This window comes from Pituophis catenifer, unplaced genomic scaffold, assembly GCF_029215685.1.
Source record: "Pituophis catenifer annectens isolate HBS135680 unplaced genomic scaffold, rPitCat1.0.hap2 SCAF_11, whole genome shotgun sequence".
Classification (NCBI taxonomy): Eukaryota; Metazoa; Chordata; class Lepidosauria; order Squamata; family Colubridae; genus Pituophis; species Pituophis catenifer.
The window spans coordinates 23,126,967-23,148,685 of NW_027256891.1; the positions used below are offsets into that span (position 1 = coordinate 23,126,967).

Sequence of the window (21,719 nt, forward strand, 5' to 3'; positions counted from 1 at the left end):
GGGGAACGCACTACATCAAAGATTAAGCTGGAAAGACTATTTCTTTGAGTCCGAATGGATACTGATATTTCCTTCTGGGGTGGGCTGCTGGGGTTTCGCAGGGGTTTAGGAGAACCTCTAGGTAAGATTCTGTGCAGTCTGGAGAACCCCCAAATCCCACTTCTGGTTGACCCCGCCCACTCACCCCACCCTTCCCAGGAGTCCCCACATAGCCTATTTTGGATGCAGGTAAGCGCAGGGCACACGCGGAGGCTTGGGGAAGGCAAAAAACAGGCCTACCGGAAATTTGGGAAGCATTTCTGGCCTCCAGAGGGCCTCCAGAGCCTGGGGAGGCTGCTTTCGCCCTCCCAGAGGCTCAAGAAAAGCCTCCAGAACCTGGGGAGGGCAAAAACAATCCCCCCCCCGCTGTGGTGCAGGAGGTCAACTAGGCCACGCCCACCATGGCCACGCCCACCCATCAACCGGGCAAAGAACCCCTTGCTAACATTTTTGAAGCCCAACCCTGTTTCCTTCCCCTCCCCGTTGGATTTTTTTCCTAGCAAACAGAAGGAAATTACATGCATCTTCCTTGGTTTTAATCACGTTACACTTTTTGTAGTTATCCAAATATGATTAAAGGAAACGACTACCCGCTTGCTGATAAAAGTCCCTTTTTACAAGGGGATCCACGCAGGAACCACGCTAACTTCCTTGCGCAGTTTTAATTGCTATCAATAATTTTGCCGTAAGTAGGCTGCTTAACTACAGAAAGTGCTTACACTTTCTTTTCTTAGTGGGAAGGAGGGGGGAAGAAAGTTGGTTGTTATTATTATTTTTTCCCCCTTCCCTCCCATTGCAATCTTCCAAAATTTAACAGAGTCTTTTGTGGCATTAACTTTCAATGAAGGAATGGAATTAATTCTATTAAGGCTCTTTGTATGCCAGTAGGGTTTTTAGATTGGACAAAAAGAGGCGGAAGTTACATCGCAGTGAACTACAAATCAGTGGTGGGTTTCAAAATTTTTTACTACCGGTTCTGTGGGGTGGCTTGGTGGGCATGGCAGGGGAAGGATACTGCAAAATCCCCATTCCCTTCCCACTCCAGGGGAAGGATACTGCAAAATCCCCATTCCCTTCCCACTCCAGGGGAAGGATACTGCAAAATCCCCATTCCCTCCCCACTTCTGGGGGAAGGATACTGCAAAATCCCCATTCCCTTCCCACTCCAGGGGAATGTTACTGCAAAATCCCCATTCCCTCTCCACTCCTGGGGGAAGATATTGCAAAATCTCCCTTCCCTCCCCACTCCAGGGGAAGGATACTGCAAAATCTCCATTCCCACCTCACTCCAGGGGAAGGATACTGCAAAATCCCCATTTCTTTCCAATCAGCTGGGACTCAGGAGGCAGAGAATAGATGGGGACGGGGCCAGTCAGAAGTGGTATTTACCGGTTGTCCGAACTACTCAAAATTTCCGCTACCGGTTCTCCAGAACTGGCCAGAATCTGCTGAAACCCACCTCTGGATGGCACCCCATAAACAACACACACACACAAACACACACACACACACACACACACACACACACACACCAAGATAAGAATGGCACCCTCTCTTCTGGGCCTCCAGAAAGCTTTGAAAATCTGGCTGTGAATCTAAATTTGGGTCCGATGCTTATGATTTATTTCAGGCCATTTTGTTTAGTTGATTTTGGTCACTTAGATTATTTTAGTCTGGGCTGTCTGATTTAACGTTTTATGTTGCTTTCGTGGGGTTTTTTCCCCCCAATTTTTTTACACTCCCCAATCAGAGTTGGACAGCCCATATTTAAATAAATAGATACCTATCAACCCTTTTTGCTGTGGTTCCATGAACCTTTCAAGAGCGGTAAGGGCTATGGTGACACAGTGATTAGAATGCGGTATTGCAGGCTTACTCTGCCTACAGCCAGGAGTTCGATCCTGACCGGCTTAAGGTTGACTCAGCCTTCCATCCTTCCGAGGTCAGTAAAACGAGGACCCAGATATGCCTGACTCTGTAAACCACTCGGATAACATTTTAAAGCACTGTGAAGATACCTTCATAGTGCTTTACAGCGTTCTCTGAGTGGTTTATGTAAGTCTAAATGCTACTGCTGTTGCTAACTCTGCCCACTGCCTGGAGTTCGATCCTAACCGGCTCATGGTAGACTTAGCCTTCCACTCTTCCGAGGACCCAGATTGTTGAGGGCAATACGCTGACTCTGTAAACAGCTTAGAGAGGGCGGTAAAACACTATGAAGTGGCATATAAGTCTAAGCGCTGTTCCTATGGCTATTATGGTCCGTATGGTGGGTCTCAACCAGCCAAGGCCAACCCAGTAGGGCAAGTTCTCCCTGTCGGTTCAATAAAGAAAGGAGGAAGAAGAGGAGGCTGTCCAGTGGAAGAAGCTACAAGGCAAGTGAGGGACCTGACCCTTGATGGATTCAAGACGGTCTCCATGACAAAGTTCTTTGTCCCCCCCAATGCATCAAATAACAGCTTTGCCGATTACTCTTGACTAAGGTACCCGACTGTGGTGCATTGAGGCTGACCTTGGAGTCACCGCCCCCGCTGCCGCACTCTCCTTTGTCGTACCACCATTTGTTTTTCAATTTGTCCAACAGGCCTTGCTCATTCAGTTTTAATACTGCCAGGTTTACAGCATTTCTTGAAACGATAAAACATAACTCGTAAGAATAATGCAGCGATGCTCGGTTAAAGGTGTTTCAAACGCAGAAGGAAAGGAGCGGAAGGACAAATTGGCCAGAAAGAAGAAGAAGGAAAAAAAAAAAAGATCTTTGATTTGGTCTGTTTTTTTAAAAAAAATGGATTTTTTTGGGGGGGGGGGCTTCAGTGGATTCTGGTTTTAAAGTGCTTTGGTTTGGGGTTTTTAAAGCAGGGTGTCTTTTTTTTACCCACAGGGAGGTGGCGCTAGAGAGCGTGGATTTGTTACAGCAAATGGCGGGGTAAAGTTGGAAGGATCCATTTGCTGAAAACCCCGAGGGGTGCAGGATGGGGGGGGGGAGACTGTCTTCGGAGAGAGAAAGGAAGGAAGGAAAAAAAGGAGGGAGGGGAAGAAAAAAAAAAAAAAAAGGAAAAACACAACGAGAATACCACCGCATGCAATTTAAGGTTCATTACATAGGGTGGTTTTAAATTCGGGCTTTGAACATTTCAATTGAGAGGGGGGAAAAAAGCCACTGGACGGTCAAATTTAACAAACAAACAAACAAACAGCAACCATCTGGAGGGACAACACGGAGAGAACATTTAGGGGGGGAAAAAATATAATATATGGATGCATTCAGGTCAACAAAACCGTAATTTACCATCGTATTTAACTCCATGGAATACTGTTTTTTAAGATTTTGTTTTTTGTTTTTTTTTTAAAAAAAAAACTGTTTATGTTTACCTCAAATCCACAAGAAAGAAAAAAAGAAAAAAAAAAAAGACAACACAATACATCAGGGTAGGTGGAATACTATAACAACATGGAGATTGTTATATTATTCCACCCACCTTAATGCTGAGCCTTTAGGAGTTGCTACACCATAGCCTTTGGAATCCAGGTTCCCACCAACTTTCATTGTGTCACAGGGCTTTCGCTGTTCAATGTACTCATTCATGGTGGATTCGAGCAGGAATGCAAACTTTCCCTTTGATTTCCTCACGCGGGCCACCCCGTCGGCCGTGGTTTTGGCAAACACCGAGGGCTCTGCCGACTTCATGTACGACCACATTTTCTCATAGACAGCAATTTTGGATCTCTGAGAGGGAGAGAGAGGGAGAGGGAGGGAGGGAGGGAGAGAGAGAGGGAGAGGGAGAGGGAGAGAGAAGGAGGGAGAGAGAGTGGGAGAGGGAGAGAGAGTGGGAGAGAGGGAGAGTGGAGAGAGGAAGAGGGAGAGAGAGGGAGGGAGGGAGAGAGAGAAGAAGAGGGAGAGAGGGGGAGAGGAAGAAGGAGGGAGGGAGAGAGAGAAGGAGAGGGAGAGAGGTAGGGAGATAGGAAGAGGGAAGGAGAGGGAGGGAGAGAGAGGAAGAGAGAAGGAGAGAGGGGAGAGAGAGAAAGAGAGGGAGAAAGTGGGAAGAGGGAGAAGGAGGGAAAGGAAGAGAGAAAGGGAGGGAGAGAGAGGAGAGAGAGGAAGAGAGAAGGAGAGAGAGGGAGGGAGAGAGAGAAAGAGAGGGAGAAAGTGGGAAGAGGGAGAAGGAGGGAAAGGAAGAGAGAAAGGGAGGGAGAGAGAGGAGAGAGAGGAAGAGAGAAGGAGAGAGAGGGAGGGAGAGAGAGAAAGAGAGGGAGAAAGTGGGGAGAGGGAGAAGGAGGGAAAGGAAGAGAGAGGGGAGAGAGGGAGAAGGGGAGAGGGAGAGAGAGAGAGAGAGAGATTATTTATTTATATATATACTTCCTTTACTATTTTTACAAAGAACTTAAGGCGGCGAACCTATCCGACACATCTTCCTCCTCCTATTTGCATAGAATTTGCAGAGATGGCACCATCAACTTGTTTGATTAAGGAAAAGGCAATCACTGCAATTTATGGCTCTCTTTTTTTATATATACTGAAAATGGGGGAGGGGGGAGGAATTTGTCATTTATGGCTTGGATAGTTAGAAAGGATAGAGTTTGGAAAGAAGGGATCCATGATACATGACCTCCAAGGTCCCTTCCAACTCTGTTACTGTGACTTCCATTATGATCTGACCAGGGGGGAGGGAAATGCTTGCTCTCAAAGACGACCCCTCACCTGTAGTTTGAGCCAGCATTCCTATCAAAATCTCCTTTACATCTTTAAAAAGTCATCTGATGGCCTTTTAATTGCCGTTAGATTTGGACTGACCAAAAAGGGGTTTTAATTAGCTAATGTACTTTGCTGGCTGCACACTGTGTCCTTAATTAAAAGCGATATATTTTCTTCTAACAAGTTACCTATTCATGTGACTTATTCAGCCCAGTTATATAAAGAATACAGTAAGTTGGGGGCAGGAAAAAAAGAAGAAGAAGAAGATATGAAAGCCTAGTTGTTTCGGGCAATGTCATTACCATTATCTCATGGTTGCTCTCCCAAAAGTAGAACACTGAAACAGCACATGATTGGCTTCCCGCGGGCATTGGCTGGATTTGCTACTGTGATGCTTCCCAGCTTCCAACTTAACCTATTAGCTGATCCTCTACTTGATTTCTGCTTCCCAATCCAGACTGGGTGGAGGTTGCAGTGGAGGGTAGCCAGTTATGGATATTGTCAGGTCTCTTATCTTCGGCCCGGCACCTCACTGGCATCCTGCCGTCAAATTCAATATCTCCCATCCCCCCGAACTCCCCCCATGTTTGGCATGTGATGGCATGGTGGGCCCGGTGGGACTGTTTTTCGCCCTCCCCAGGCTCCAGAGCCTTTCTAGGAGCCTGGGGACGATGAAAATGGCCTTCCCCACCCCCCTGGAAACCCTCCGGAAGGCCAGAAACAGCCTGTTTCCCAACTTCCGATGGGCTCGGAAGGCCCGAAAATCAGTTGGCCAGTGTGCACATGCGCGCCGGACCTGAGCTAGGGCAACGCTCATGTGTCCACCAATATGGCTCCACATGCCACCTGTGGCACACATGCCATAGATTCGCCATCATGGGTATAGGGGAACCAGCGGGCAATAAACCTTGATGGCTAGGTGGTGGGAAATAGAGAAGGGGAAATGACAGCTTGATGAAAAACAGGGAAGCTCAGAACCCATTTGTACCCGCGCCCAAAGCCATGCACCCCAGTGATGGGTTGCCCCCGGTTCGCACCGGTTCTATAGAACTGGTAGTAAAACCGGCGGGAGGCTCCGCCCACTGACCCCGATGTCATCAGAATGCTTCTGCGCATGTGCAGAAGAGCGCGCTGCTCCGTTGTGAACCGGTAGTAAAGGTAAGTAGAACCCACCCCTGATGCACCCTGAGAAAGAATGTGGATAACCCCAAACATCTCAACATTCTCAAAACACCCAGACGAATCTTCATTGGCTGAAGATGGACTGGTCACAGGGGTGGGGGTGGGGGGAGGGCTGGGATGCGGGGAAACATTTGGTATCTTTTTTTGCGCAGGAAACTCAGTTCTAGACTGATTTTACTGCAACCATCTCCTTTTAGTAAAAGAACCCATCACTTCAGCTAATTGGAGTCGAGGGTCTTTCTTTTCTAAGAGATCGGACCGGGGCAGGTCTGACAGTATGGACAGTCTCATCACTTCAGTCACTAGCTGAGCAGATGAGAACACATACTCTATGTATAACCTGCTCTTTCTGCCCTGATCAGTGTACGCTTGACGACCTCATGGCAGTGTGACAGAATGCAATTAAAGTTGCTCGTTCCTGGGCTAGATCTGTTTAACTTGCACATACTTTAATCTGGTATTTTATATTTTAAATTTTACATCTGATAGCATGCCTCATTTTAATGCTTCTGACATGAATAAACTGTCGGGTTCCCGCATATAAAGAAAACGGCACACACACAAATGATGGTTTGAATCCTTTTCCGGCACAGACTAACATCCATAAAGCAATCCATAAAGAGCCTTGATAGTACAGTGGTTTAGTGCACCCTGTTATTAACACAGCTGCCTGCAATTTCTGCTGGTTCGAATCTCTCCAAGGCTCAAGGTTGACTCAGCCTTCCATCCTTTCTAAGGTAGGTGAAATGAGGACCCAGTTTGTGGGGGCAATAAGCTGACTTTGTATAAAATATACAAAAGAATGAAGGCTATTGCTTAACGCATTGTAAGCCGCCCTGAGTCTCCGGAGAAGGGCGGCATATAAATCAAATTAAAAAAAAAAAAAATACAGGAAGATTTTGTTGGGAGTTAATGCTTTGAGCTCCCCACCATCTTATAAAGCTTTATCAGCCAGGTGACTCTTAACCTGGCTCCTCCCCACTCATTAATCATTGTTCCATTAGATACCACAATTAGGCATTACTCCCGCACGCTCCCAGCTCATTGGCCACTCCTCCAGATTGGCCAGCATTCCAGCCATTTCCAAGCCTCTCTAGATTAGTCATTATTACAGCCATTTCCAAACTTCTTATAAATTTAAAAATAAATAAATAAATAAATAAATAAATAAATAAATAAATAAATTTATAAAGAGCCTTGGTAGTACAGGGGTTTAAGGCACCCTGTTATTAAGCTTATTAAGACCAGCTGCCTGCAATTACTGCAGGGTTCGAATCTCGCCAAGGCTCAAGGTTGACTCAGCCTTCCATCCTTTCTAAGGTAGGTGAAATGAGGACCCAGTTTGTGGGGGCAATAAGCTGACTTTGTATAAAATATACAAAAGGATGAAGGCTATTGCTGAGCACATTGTAAGCCGCCCTGAGTCGTCGGAGAAGGGCGGCATATAAATCAAATTAAAAAAAAAAAATTGTGTGCCGGTGGGTGTCGCACATTGCCAGTTGTGAGACATTTTGAGTGAGAGGGAGCCGCAGCAGAGGGGTGAAAGAGCCACATGCGGCTCAAGAGCCGCAGGTTGCTGACCCCTAGGGTAGGTGGATAGAAGGTTGTTAGAAGGCCATCGCTTGCAACGAACTTTGCAATTGTGACAGGAGCTGCAAATTGCTCTATCCCTTTTTATTCCCCCCCCCCAGGTTGTGTTCTCAATGGAAATGATCTTTTTTTTTTTCTTGGTGCTCCTTCAGCTAGGAAGAAACGTTTTCTCCATTTGTAAAGCTGAAAAAAATGTCACAATTTCCCCTCACAAAATGGCAACTGCTTGAGGCAAAGAAGCTTGCTTGACTCTCGAGGCTGTGATCTCAGCATGAACTAGGAACCGATCTTGAACCCGCAGCTTTCTTCTCCAGAGGGAAGCAAAATTTCACAGAAAAGCACATCGGTCAGGCTTAAGGACCGGGCCTAATTTGATCCAGCCAGGCCTAATTGGTCAATTATAAAGCCAACGTAGGCAGACCCATGAGGATTATGGGTCCGAAGCTCACGACAGAAAAGGATCTTATGGAAAGAAAAAGGAGATAAAAAGAGATTTCCTTGTCAAGGCCCAGATTACAAATTTGATCCCATTTTCAAAGAGAGGCAGATGTCTTCCATTCTCCGTCATGTCAGGACAAAACGAGTGGCGAAATCAGGCTGAATATTGGCATCCGCTATTGATCTCAATTAATAGCACAACTCCTTCGTCAATGTTAATGTGGCCCAAAAAGCAACGAGGGCAATTTTGTCAGCGTTAAAACCGCTAGGATCAAAACAGATGGCTTGCAGATTCTTTGCTTCGGAAAGAGACACGAAAAACGGGTGTTATTTGCCGTGTCTACATTTTACAGGGAAAAATCGAATGGTGAGAATTCAGGGCAGACATTATCAAGCAGGTGGAATGCCTGACCTAAAGCATTTAGATCCTAACGGTCGTCATCGCCTTAGAATGATGGGGACGGTGCCAGTCATGGAAAACAGGTTGCTATCTGGATCGTGGCCCAGGACTGGGGCGAATAAAATTCATTACCATCTGTTCAATTCAAAATAAATTGCTGGGGGAAAGTCTTGTCTCCACTGTCTTTATTTCTTCTCTTTCCAAAAATAATGACAAGTAACAGAAAACATCACTTTTGTGGTCTTTCTAAGAATGCAGGGTTGGCTTATGCTTCTGCCAATGCTGGAGAAGATCTATCTATCTATCTATCTATCTATCTATCTATCTATCTATCTATCTATCTATCTATCTATCATCTATCTATCATTCATCATCATCATCATCATCATCATCATCATCATCATCATCATCACTTTATTGTCATTGTATGTGTATACACAATATACCCATACAACGAAATTCACTTAACACCCAAAGACCAGATCTAACACACATAACAATCCCCAAACACACTCCCACCCACCATAAATTCCCCACCCCTAAACCACCCAAACATCCACACAACAGACCTAGTAATGCTGTCCAACAGCTCACTGATGGTGGCCCTTTAGTTCATTGTTGAGTGCAATTATAGCTCTGGGATAAAAACTATTTGGAAAACGTGTGGTCCGAGTTTTAGTTGTTCTGTATCTTCTGCCAGAAGGCAACAGTCCAAAAAGATTTATTTATTTGAGTTTTATCCCACCTCTGTTAATATATAAGTAACTCAAGGTAGTGAAGATAACAATGTTCCTTCCTCCTCTTGTTTTCCCCACAACAATCCTGTGAGGTGGGTTGAGCTGAGAGAGAGAGAGGGATTGGCCCAAAGTTACTCAGCTGATTTTCATGCCTAAGGCAGGACTAGAGCTCACTGTCTCCTGGTGATAGGTTCAAAGTCACCCAGCTGGCTTCCAGCCTGAGGTGGAACTAGAATTCTCAGTCACATGGTGATTGGCCCAAAATCACCTAGCCAGCTTTCATGCCCAAGGCAGGACTAGAACTTCTGGTGATTGATCTAAAATCTTGGTGCTCCTGGTGATTGGTCCAAAATCACCCAGCCTATGCCTAAAATGGAAAGCTTGTTCTGGTTTTATTTTTTTAACCATTGACCCCATGCTTATTCTTACTCAAATTTGTCATGGCTTCAGGGTCAAGAACTCAGCAAAATCCTCGAATACCATGAAGTCCTTCAAAACGGAAAGAAAACCATCAACATCTGTGATCGGGCGCTAGCCAGGATCCCCATAAGAGACCTTCCATAGTTAAGACTCAGAAAATGACCTTCCTGTAACCTCTGCGTTGTTTTAACTGCACCAAGCTGTGAGACGTCTGAAGGGGCCAGAGACTCTGTAAATTTAGAAGAAGCAGCAGCAGGCTGAATGGAGCTAAAAATGCCCCGGCTTAGCCAACCGTAAAACTTTAATAGTTCACAAAGAGACGCAAAAACACCTCGTATATTAGCAGCTAATTCAGTTTGTAACTCCACGTGCGGAGCTCTCCAAGGTCCTGAAAAAATGCCATGATTCGCTGGAATCCAGATGGTTATTTCTTCCATTCACTTTGGGCACGTTGGCATTATACTGACAGAAACATCTGTTCTCTCAGGTTGCTGCCTCAACTCCCTGCACCGAGATGTCCTGATCAATCAATCCACAGTCAAGTTTTACAATCATTTAACGACAGATGCTGGAGGCATCTACTTCCTAGTTTTAATCCCATCTCTCCAGAATGTAGAGTGGGGTTTCTCAGCCTAACAGACAGATTAACAGAGTTGGAAGGGACCTTATAGGTCATCTAGTCCAGCCCCCCCCCACCCAAGCAGGAGACCCTACAGTGGTGAGGGCGAATCTATGGCACGCATGCCACAGGTGGCACACGTAGCCATATCGGTGGGCATGCAAGATCAGCTCTGGTGCGCATGTGCGTGCTAGCCAGCTGATTTTTGGGCCTTCTGGGCCCACCAGAAGTAGGGAAACAGGCTGTTTCCTGCCTCTAGAAGGTGAGGAAAGCCCGTTTTTTGCTCTCCCCAGCTTCCAGAGCCTTTCTAGGAGTCTGGGGAGGGCAAAAATGGCCTCCCCTTGGAGGCCCTCTGGAGGCCAGAAACAGCCCATTTGCCAACTTCTGGTGGGCCCAGAAAGCCTGAAAATCAGCTCTTGGCAGAAGTTGGCAAATGGGCCATTTTTGGTCACTGGAGGGCCTCCGGGGGGGGAGGCTGTTTTTGCCCTCCCCAGACTCCTTGAAAGGCTCTGGAGCCTGGGGAGAGCAAAAAAATGGTCCTATCATGCCATCGTGTGCCAGGAGTGGGGGGAGCACAGGGGCAGGGCGCATAGAATTATGGGTGTGGGCATGCATGCGTGCAACACCCCCCCCAGCTCCTGGCATGCGATGGCAAAAAGGTTAGCCATCTCTGCCCTACACCAACCTTGACAACTTGTAGAGGTGTTGGACTTTGATTCCCAGGATTCCCATGCTGGCTGAGGAATTCTGGGAGTCGAAGTCCACACGTCTTCCAGTAGCCAAGGCTGAGAAAAACCGATGTTGAGAGCTGATGCAGAATGAAAAGAAAAAAAAAAATCTACAGTGAAGTTATGGAGTCGTAACCAACTCATCTTCCTCAAGTCATCGTACAGCTATGGTGTGTGTGTGTGTGTGTGTGTGTGTGTGTGTGTGTGTGTGTGTGTGTGTGTGACAGAGACTGGGAGGGCAGAAATCACCCAGAGATAGAATGCCTAGAGGCGTCTTTAGGACATTTTCCCAATCACAGAATTAATTAACTCCATAGTCCATTATTTAGAAGATAGAGCATGCCAGACATGCTAATTTAAACCACCCAAAACAACAACAACAACAAAAAAAGGTTTGGGTCAATTTGGGGCTAAATTTAATTCCTTCCAAGTTAATTAGCAAGGACATTTGACTCAGTTTTCCTGTTTGTATATCACTTCTACAGTAATTTTGCTAAGCGTAAGAGTGTGGGGGCAAACAGGCTGATAGATATAAATACTTAGCTATCTTCACTGACGTTCTCAACCAGGCCAGAAAACTTGCTGTCTGTTAAACAAAAGTACTGGAGAAAAAGAGCAGATGAGAGATAGGAATCTGGCAAATATATCTAGTCACCATCAGGTCATCTATTGGTTGGAATGAGACAACTCACCACAGTCATTTTGCCATGACCAATTGGCCACAGCCAATGCACCATGGCCAACTTGTAGCCCTGATGGTGCTCCTGATAAAGTTAGAATAGAATAGAGCTGGAAGGACCTTGGAGGTCTTTTAGTCCAGCCCCCTGCTCAACCTCCAGTGATGAAGTATCACAATTTCTGAAGGCAAGCTGTTCCATTATTTAATTGTCCTCACTCTTAGGAAGTTTCTCCTTAATTCCAGGTTGCTTCTCTCTTTGATTAGTTTCCATTCATTGTTTCTTGTCCTGCTCTCTGGTGCTTTGGAATATAACTTGTCCCCCTCATCTTTGTGGCAGCCCTTCAAATACTAGGATACTGGGATATTGATCTTCATGCTTCAGGTGTAGAATTAGGCTTAGGAGCTCTGGCCCCGTGTGTTTCCAGTCACAGATCCTTTCTTAATGGAGTAGAAAATAGGTACTCAGTGGGTTCCAGTTGACAGGATTATGTTCACAAATTAGCCAGCTACAATTTAGTCAAGTGTATTCGGAAACCCAGGTTTTTAATCTTTACTTTCTGGTTGAGTCAGCCACACGCAAAACGGGATTAACTGTTGTTAAACAATGTTGTCTGGAACTCACCAACATTGAAAAAATAATGAAAATGTTTTTAAATTCCTTTCATCTAAGAAAAAAAAAAAACCTGTTAAGGGTTTCAGGATGGATTGCTGTTTGAAGCAAAGGTGGCGATGAAGGTAGAGTTACACAGCGAAGGAAATGTTGCATGGAAAAAGAAAATGGTTACAGTTCTTCCCTCTCTAATTCTCAATTTAACAGATGTCAATTTCCTGGACTCTGGATTCCAGAGGGGGAAAAACATCTCTATACTTTATCTTCCTACGCCTGTACAACTTCCTATTCATTATTTTAAGCGTGCATAAAATATATAAAATATGCATGTGTAAAATCTCATTTGCTATTTGACACATCAGCAAACCTCCATTCAGTTTTAACAGACATTCTGCATTCTCTTTTCATCTCATTTGTCTATTTAAACGGAGAGTTTACTTGCAGTTGAAGTGACTGGCAGGGCAAATTACCATCACCAAGGAAGCACTAATTTTAAAGTGCATAATTTTTCTCTGAACTGATTGCTGTCCCCTGTGATGCAGGCCATCCTTTTAAACCTGCTTTGAAAGGGGACAGACCAAATGTATGCCACAGATAATGATAGCAGGAGTATTCATGTTCAGAGACGGTCTTTCCAGAGTTGCTATGGAGCCTCAGCATTTCGTAATATATTTATAAGTCACCATGCATTTTCAGCTTATGAGCTTCCTAAAGTTATCTTTATATTGTTGTGGCCAAAGGAGCTGGCAGCAGATTTGGACAGTGAGGAGGTTGGGGAGGAACCTGGGCCAGTCCTGGAGTCTGGGGAAGGCTCTGATGAGGGCTCTGCATCGGAGGCAGAGAGGGGGCCAGGGCCGTATGCCAGTTATCAGCTGCCTTCGGAGTCAGATATCAGTGAGGCAGACGAACAGCTGGAGCCTGTTCCCAGTGTGCGCATGCGCAGAGTTGCCAGACGAAGGGAACAGCTAAAGAACAAGGGTCGACTTGGGAGTAAGGACACAGGTGGACGATGAATGGCCCCTCCCAGAGGGAATAAAAGAGGAGGGAAAGGGGAGTGGAGTTTGCAGGAGACAATTCGTTTGCTTAATTGGTTCATGACTCTTTGTGACTCCTTGCCAAGTTTTGAAGATATCAGCCTGGCAGCTTCCCCAAGCCAGATAAAGTCTCTGACTGTAAATTCACCCTTGAAAGACTTAGCTGGATGCAAATGAGAAGAATTCACAGTAACTTAATAAAAAGGGGTTTTTGTCGGGACAAGGAGTCTGATTCGTGGTTTGCGGAAGCCTAGGTCAGAACCAGGGGTGAAATGTAAAATGGTTCTGGTTCTGTGGGCGTGGCTTGGTGGGAGGGGGGTAATGTGACTGGGTGGGCGTGGCCAACTTTTAAAAAAAAACTTTTCAAAGCATTTTTTCTAATGCTTTGAAAAGCCTCTGCAGATCAGGCAACTCATCTGGGATCATCAGAGACTTTTCAAAGCATTTTTTTTACCACCTCTTCGGCCAAGAGGTTGCAGAAACAAATGCTTTGAAAAGCCTCTGACGATCCCAGCTGAGCCGCATGATCATCAGAGGCTTTTTTTTTTACTTTTAAAAGCATTTTTTCGTCGGAAGAGGTTGTAGAAAAAATGCTTTTAAAAGTTTTTTAAAAAAAGCCTCTGATGATCGTGCGGCTCAGCTGGGCATGGTGGGGGGAGGGGCGCAGGGATTTTCGCTACCGGTCCTCCGAACCACCCGCCACCATCGCTACCGGATCGGGTGATCCGGTCTGAACCGGGAGCATTTCACCCCTGGTCAGAACATATATGCTGTGCAAAACAGGTCAACAACAGTGGGGCGCATCACTCCTTAAAGACGAGGTTGGCAATGTGAGACCACCACATTTGCGTAGTAATATAAACAATCACACCCTGACTTTCGGCACGTATGGAGTCAAGTGCACTAGAAGATAAACAGACACACACACACATACATACAAACATGCACACATACACACACGTGAGCATTACATGCGGTTCCAACTCAGTCTTCACCCCCAGGAAATTCTTGATGTAACTGCAATAGAATTTGGAGCACCCAAACTTGGCCTGACTCTCAGCTGTCAGACACAGAGAGACTTATTTTAGCTCTGCTGTCAGAGCACATTAATTTCAGCTCTCCCCAACAGAAAACTCCAGGCTGGATTCCACTCTATTTCCCTTTACCCATCATTTTGAATGCCAGATTCTCCTTGCTTGGAGGAAAACTGCCTCGGAATGGTTGACCCCTTTAATTGACAGCAGATATGTTTAAAATATAAATCGTCTTTGTCCCCAAAATGAAACCCTTCCCGTTCACCTCTTCCTCCAAGAGGGGCTTCTGTTTAGTTCCTGGAAGGGAAATGCGTGTCCGTGTTCATTCATGACACCTCCTTAGCTAGCAATTGTTCTTCCTCCCTTCCTCTTCAGTATAAATTGGAAAATAGCTGAAGGACAATGGAAAGCAATTCTCTGCCGATCAAGACAAGGTACAGTATTTTTCGGACTATAAGACGCACCAAAATTTTGAAGTGGTAAGCAAGAAGAAAAAAAGATTTTGCCCTCCCTAGCCACCAGGGGCACTTTGCAAGCCTACCAAACCCTGCGCACATCCCACTTTTCACAAAAATGGGACACACGGAGGGTTTGGGAGGCCTGCAGAGTGCTCCTGGGAGCTGGGGAGGGCAAAAATGTGACGCATGGAGGATTTGGGAGGCCAAAAACGGCCCCATTTTTCACAAAAATGGGGGTGTTTTTGCCCTCCCCAGCCCACAGGAGGACTCTGCAGGCCTCCCAAATCCTCTGCACGCCCCATTTTTTTGAAAACTGGACCCCTTTTTTTGCAAAAACGTGACACATAGAGCGGGGTTTTGGAAGGCCAAAAATGGCTGTATTCGGTGTATAAGATGCGCCAATATTTCCACCCTCTTTTAGGGGGAGGGAAGTGTGTCTTATACTCCAAAAATATGGTAGTTAGCAACTAAAGGAATACTCCATATAATGGAATGTTATATTTAATGTGTAGTAGGTATGTATATAAAATGTATTGATTATATGAATAAGTATGTCACAAACAAAATGTGTATGTATATAGTTGGCTGAAAGAAAAATTGGATACTACTAAAAATGCCGGTATTGGAAAGCTGTAAAAGTGTAACTAAAAGAGCCGAGGTGGCACAGTGGTTAGAGTGCAGTACTGCAGCTACTTCAGCTGACTGCTAGTTCAGCAGATCAGCAGATCAAATCTCACCGGCTCAAGGTTGACTCAGCCTTCCATCCTTCCGAGGTGGGTAAAATGAGGACCCAGATTGTTGGGGGCAATATGCTAATGCAATATGCTAATATTGCAATTACTGTAAATTCGAATCTCACCAGGCTCAAGGTTGACTCAGCCTTCCATCCTTTCTAAGGTAGGTTAAATGAGGACCCAGATTGTGGGGGCAATAAGCTGACTTTGTATAAATATACAAAAGTATGAAGGCTATTGCTTAACGCGTTGTAAGCCGCCCTGAGTCTCCGGAGAAGGGCGGCATATAAATCAAATTAAAAAAAAAACATGCAATATGCTAACTTTGTAAACCGCTTAGAGAGGGCTGTAAAGCACTATGAAGCAGTATAGAAGTCTAAACAACAACAACAACAACAACAACAACAACAACAACAACAATAATAATAATAATAATAATAATAATAATAATAATAATAATTTAAAAGATGTAAACATTGAATAAAAACAATTTAAAAAAAATACTCCTTGCATGCTGGAACTGAGTTGGCTTTAGCAAATTTTCCTCCGTATCAAGTGGAACATGTCACATAAAACATTCTGACATTTGTCATATCCCAGGTAGCTACGGTCCCTCATCATAGGCCAGGCTGTAGGACTGTCAACACTTGTTCAGCATCTTCTGGACACCCACAGCAGGCTCACCTGCAGGCCAGGGGTAGTATTCACTTACCTTCGCTACCGGTTCGCAAATGTGAGTGCCTGCGCCACCTCCATGCATGTGCAGGGCCTTCCGCGCATGCTCAGTGCATTAAAAATGGAATGCAATGACATCCGGGTGGGCGGGCGGAGCCTCCCACAGCTGCCGCTACCAGTTTGCCTGAACCTGGATAGAACCACCACTGCTACAGACCCCAATCAGGACTTCATAACCCCTTGAAGGAAATGAAACACTTACTCTAAAGAATTCTTTGGTTGAACCAGAATCCAAAGTCCCGTAGGCGATCTCGGTCTGCTTAGCCAGATCTTCAGCGCTTTCAATGGGTGACACCATCCTTTCCACCGTGAGGAAGGCAGCCAGGTTGGCGGTGTAGGATGAGATGATGATGAGGGTGAAGAACCACCAAACGCCGCCAACGATTCGCCCTGAGAGAGACCTAAGAAATTGGAGAAGTGGTTACTTCGCTATATGCCGGTCTTCGGTCTTCCGCAGGAAGAGAAATCCCACACGGTCCAAACAGAAGGGGAATAAAAAGAAAGAGAACTAATATTGGCGTTCTTGGAGTCTAGAAATTCACCAAGCATTTACATTCGCGGCATGGAAATGTCACAAGGCTGCATAGGTAGTCCTCCAATTACGACCACAATCGAGCCCGAATATTCATACGTTAAGTGAGCTTTGCCCCGTTTTACGATCTTTCCTGCCATAGCTGTTCAGTGGATGACTAAGGTTGTTAAGTTAGCAATACAGTTGTTAAGTAAATCTGGCCTCCTTATTGACCTGGCTTGTCGGAAGGTCTCAAAAGCGGATCAGGTGACACAGGGACACTGCAACTGTCATAAATATGAGTCCGTTGCACAAGCGTCTGAATTTTGATTCACGTGACCGGGGTGGTGGTGGTGGGTGTGGATGCTGCAACTGTCATAATTGTGAAAAACAAGTCACTTTTTTTCAGTTGTAACTTCGAACAGGCCCTGAATGAACTGTTGTAAGTCGAGGACTACCTGTAATTTAAGTCTAGGATGAAGGACAAAATGAAAATGCTTGCTACCGCATCGCTAATGAAGTTCGTCCAATCCAGTTCATTTACCTAGGACCGTGATGGCGAACCTATGGCATGTGTGCCACCTGTGGCACGCGGAACCATATCGGTGGGCACACGAGCGTTGCCCTAGCTTAGGTCCGGTATGCATGTATGCGCCGGCCAGCTGATTTTCGGGCCTTTGAGGCCCATCAGAAGTCAGCAAATGGGCTGTTTCCAGCCTTTGGATGGCCTCTGGAGCCTGGGGAGGCCGAAAAATGGGCCTACCAGGCCTACTGTGCCATCACATGCCAAAAGTGGGGGAAGCGCAGGGGGGGGGGGTCACATGCACATGCACAGGGGGACCGGGGCGCATTTAATTATGGGTGTGGGCACGCATGTGCGATCCCCCCCCTGTGCTATTGGCACACAATGGCAAAAAGGTTAGCCATCACTGACCTAGAATTTAATGCATCATAAAAAACCAGAAACAGAGGAAAACTGAACAAACCAGCGAAGAGTCGGCTAACCATGGCATAAACAGTTGAGCAAACGTGATTGCACCTCATTTAATAGGATATTTCGGGTCTGCTCTCGTTTCTGCCAAATCCCAGCATCCTGCTTTTAATGCTGAGTGGATCTCTTTGGACTCCAACCCTATTGGCTGCTGCAGCACTTCCTGTCCTCCTATTAGCATTTAAACGGTAAAACGGAAATTCCCTTTGCCATTTTATGTGTCTAAAAAAAACAAAAACAAAAAGAAAGAAAGAAAGAAAGAAAGAAAGAAAGAAAGAAAGAAAGAAAGAAAGAAAGAAAGAAAGAAAGAAAGCCAAGATTGTCTGCCACTCAAGTTTCTGTCCCATTTATCAGAATTCTGCATTCTTTTGCAGGGAGTGATGCCAGAGCCGGTTTGTCGTTAATTAGAGCGCTCGCCTGCCTGCAAGTCAAGATTGCAAAGCACAAACATTTATAATTTATAAACCTGATTTATGGACATGGTGACCTAAGCTCCAGATTTCCCTTTTTCAGCTGGCAGCTCTCACAAGAGAGATGCGCAAACATCTTTATTTTTCTTCCACAGTACGGTAACTGCATTTAAAAATAAATAAATAAAAAGGCAAGATAGGAAAAACAAAAGACAGGCTGCTTTTTTTCAACGCTTTTATGAAGGAGTATATTAAACCAGAGGTCCCAACCTCCAGTCTATGGACCTGCACTGGGAGGGGAGATGTCAGAAATCAGGCCACGCAAACAAGCAAAGCCCCATCCTTGAGATGCAGGCAGCATGCAAAACCACACATCCTCCGGACCATGGAAAAAACTCTCTCCACAGAACCGGTCCCTGGTGCCCAAATGATTGTGGCCCGCCGTATGAAACAAGTAAAACCAACGCAACAACATGGTACAGGAATATTCCGTATTTTTCGGAGTATAAAACGCACCTTAGTTTTTGGGGAGGAAAATAAGAATAAAGCTGATTGGCAGGTGGATCAGCCTCCCGGAATACTCCCAATCAGCTGTTCCCAGAGGTGAATTTTAGCAACAGGTTCCTTGGTTGTGAGCTCTGTGCCTTGCTTTTTTTTTTTTTTGCTTTTTTTTTTCTGCCTCTGAAACTTCTGAAACTCTGTTTCAGAAAAAAAAAAACTTTTTTTCCTGCCTCTGAAAGCCTCCGAAACAGCTTCAGATAAAAAGCCTCTGAAGCTCTGTTTGGAGGCTTCTTTTCTGAAGCTTCATTTCTGATGCTTTTTTCAGCCTCTGAAACCTCCATTTGAGAAGTTGGGCAGGGCTACATTTGGAGTATAAGCCGAAGAGCCAGCGCTGTCCGAAGATGTCTCCATGGTCATGTGGCTGGCATGACTCAACGCCAAAAGCGCACGGAACGCTGTTACCTTCCCACCGAAGGTGGTCCCTATTTTTCTACTTGCATTTTTTACGTGCTTTCAAACTGCTAGGTTGGCAGAAGCTGGGACAAGTCACGGGAGCTCACCCCATTACGCGGCACTAGGGATTCGAACCGCTGAACTGCCGACCTTTTAATCGACAAGCTCAGCATCTTAGCCACTGAGCCACCACATCCCACAAAAGCAATTTTAGGATCACCCAAAAGGAGTTTAAACAATCCTTTACTTGCAGCGTCCATTACTTTGTATTGGATACCGGTTGGGTAAAAAAAAAAAAAAAAAAAAGAAGCAAGATCTAAATATCAACAGCAATTAAAGGATCAATAAGGGGATTTCAAAGATTATTGCCAAATCAAAGAGCACGGAGAGATATCTTGAGAGAAAGATTTAGGCTGTTGTGTGGAGTTAAAGTATTAAGATGCTATCAATGAGGGCAAAACCAAAAGATTATAGTAATTGTTATTGATAGAAGAGAATATAGATAGCTCAGGAAGAGGAGGAGAAGTAGCTGGGGAGTCCTTAATGTTGTCTAAGCTTGGTAATTTTCTTCCAGATGTTTTATTATACAATTGGGTAACACTATCAGTTCTAGAAGAGGCTGAGATTTGTGGAGTAAAGGGAGGAGGAGGAAGAGGAAGAGGAAGGAGCTGTGAAGTCCTTAATGCTGTCTAAACTTGGTATTTTTCTTGCAGACATTTCATTACCCAAGTAGGTAACATCATCAATGCTAAAAGGGAGCAGTGGCTTGCCCTTGTATATAAGGAGAGAACCAAGGACCCCAATGTATCTCTTGGGTAATAAAACAACAGCAAGAAAACAACCAAACTCAGAGAGCACTAAGGACCCCAGAGTAATTGTTATATTCTCTTTCTATAAATTACCTGGAACAGCATGAAATTTTAATTCTATATCACCAGCACATGGACACACCTTTTCCGTCTTTGAAAATTGGCTTTGGGCTCCCCCTTCTAATTCCGTTTGCTTCAGTGGTGGGTTCGGCCCGGTTCCGCCGAGCTGGTAGCGGTGATGATATGATGTCATTGAACCGGTTCTGCCCCCCCGCCCCCCCGCATTATTCTTACCTTTTATTTGGCCCCACCCCCAATCTATTGCTGCCTCCTGAGTCCCAGCTGATAGGCTAGAAGGAAAAAGCTGTTTAAACTCTTGCCGCGGGGCTTCAAAGGGCCGCCCTACAGCTGATCAGTGTTAAAAGGCAGTGTGGTGGTAGACCGGTGCCTCCAAAAACAAATGAGTAGACCGGTGCCTCCAAAAACAAATGAGTAGACCAGTCCCTGCAAAAATAAATGGGTAGACCAGCGCCTCCAAAAACAAATGAGTAGACCGGTGCCTGAAAAAATAAATGGGTAAACCAGTGCCTCCAAAAACAAATGAGTAGACCGGTGCCTCCAAAAACAAATGAGTAGAACCGGTGCCTGAAAAAATAAATGGGTAGACCAGTGCCTCCAAAAACAAATGAGTAGACCTGTGCCTCCAAAAACGAATGGGTAGACCGATGCCTCCAAAAACAAATGAGTAGACCGGTGCCTACAAAAACAAATGGGTAAACCAGTGCCTCCAAAAACAAATGAGTAGACGGGTGCCTGAAAAAATAAATGGGTAAACCAGTGCCTCCAAAAACAAATGAGTAGACCGGTGCCTCCAAGAACAAATGAGTAGACCGGTACAGCTCTGCAAGCAGTTAAAAGCCTGGTAGACCAGTACCTCTGGTAAATCCTAAAGAATTGTCACCTGACCATCAAGCCACACCCACAAAATAAGCCACGCCCACAGAACCAGTAGTAAAAACTGGTAAAAACCGGTTTGCTTCTACTGAAGTCATCAAGCATGGAACCTGGAGACCAGAAGCCACAAAGGGTTCCCCATATAATGGATTCCAGAAAATGCAAAAAAAAAGGAAAGATACTAGCTGGGAAGCAAAGGAATGTGCTCAAACATCTCTGGCTCAGGTGATCCTCTACTTACAATCGGTAGCTTAATGACCGTTCAAAGTTAGGACAGATCCCCTCACCCCCCCAAAATGGGACTTAGTTGACTTCTGAGGTCAGCCCATCCCCATGATCACATGATAATATTTTGGGCACTCAGCAACTGGCCCGCATTTTCAGCCGTTTGCAGAACACGTAGTTCTGCAACGATTAAAAATGTAAAAAATTTACATCTATTGCTCAAGGCAAACCAAAGCTTTATGGAACTCGGTAATCAGCCATAAAAATAACTTTCTGTCTATCTATCTTTCTTTTTTCCTTTAATTGAGCATTAAGTGTGAATTACATCCACGGAAGCCACAATCGTTTGCCGCACAGTCCTCTGTAGATGGAGTTTTCAGCCGGTTTCGATTAAATACCGGCCAAGAATTATTCTATAATTATTAATTCAATAATGACAATTGCTGTTCCGTATAAAGCTTAGCTAGGAGGGCTGTTTGGTTGACTTCTCCATCTGGCCACAGCCCTAGATCTGCCTGCTATCTCTCCTTCGAAGGTTAAACGCTCCTGCCTCTGTTTAGACTCTGGATCCAGGCAACGATCAGTGCAATCAGCTGAGACGCCCAGATAATAAGCCGAAGTGAAAATAATTATCAGTATGATCGCATGACACGTTGAACAGAATGACGCCTAATGTCTGTGAACCAGATTTTTATAGTTTTGGAAACATCGTGGTTTGGTTTTGTTATATCAATA

General features: G+C 45.1%; 1 protein-coding gene across 1 annotated transcript in view; it reads right to left on the reverse strand.

Moving 5' to 3' along the window:
* GRIA3 (glutamate ionotropic receptor AMPA type subunit 3) overlaps nucleotides 1-21,719 on the reverse strand; it is a 160,391-nt gene that overhangs the window by 21,999 nt on the left and 116,673 nt on the right. Inside the window, exons 11-13 of the mRNA XM_070952128.1 lie at nucleotides 16,333-16,531; nucleotides 3,519-3,766; nucleotides 2,552-2,666 (exon numbers count right to left, since the gene is read on the reverse strand). Of these exons, the coding sequence (XP_070808229.1) occupies nucleotides 2,552-2,666; nucleotides 3,519-3,766; nucleotides 16,333-16,531 (562 nt within the window). The remainder of the gene's footprint in view (nucleotides 1-2,551; nucleotides 2,667-3,518; nucleotides 3,767-16,332; nucleotides 16,532-21,719) is intronic.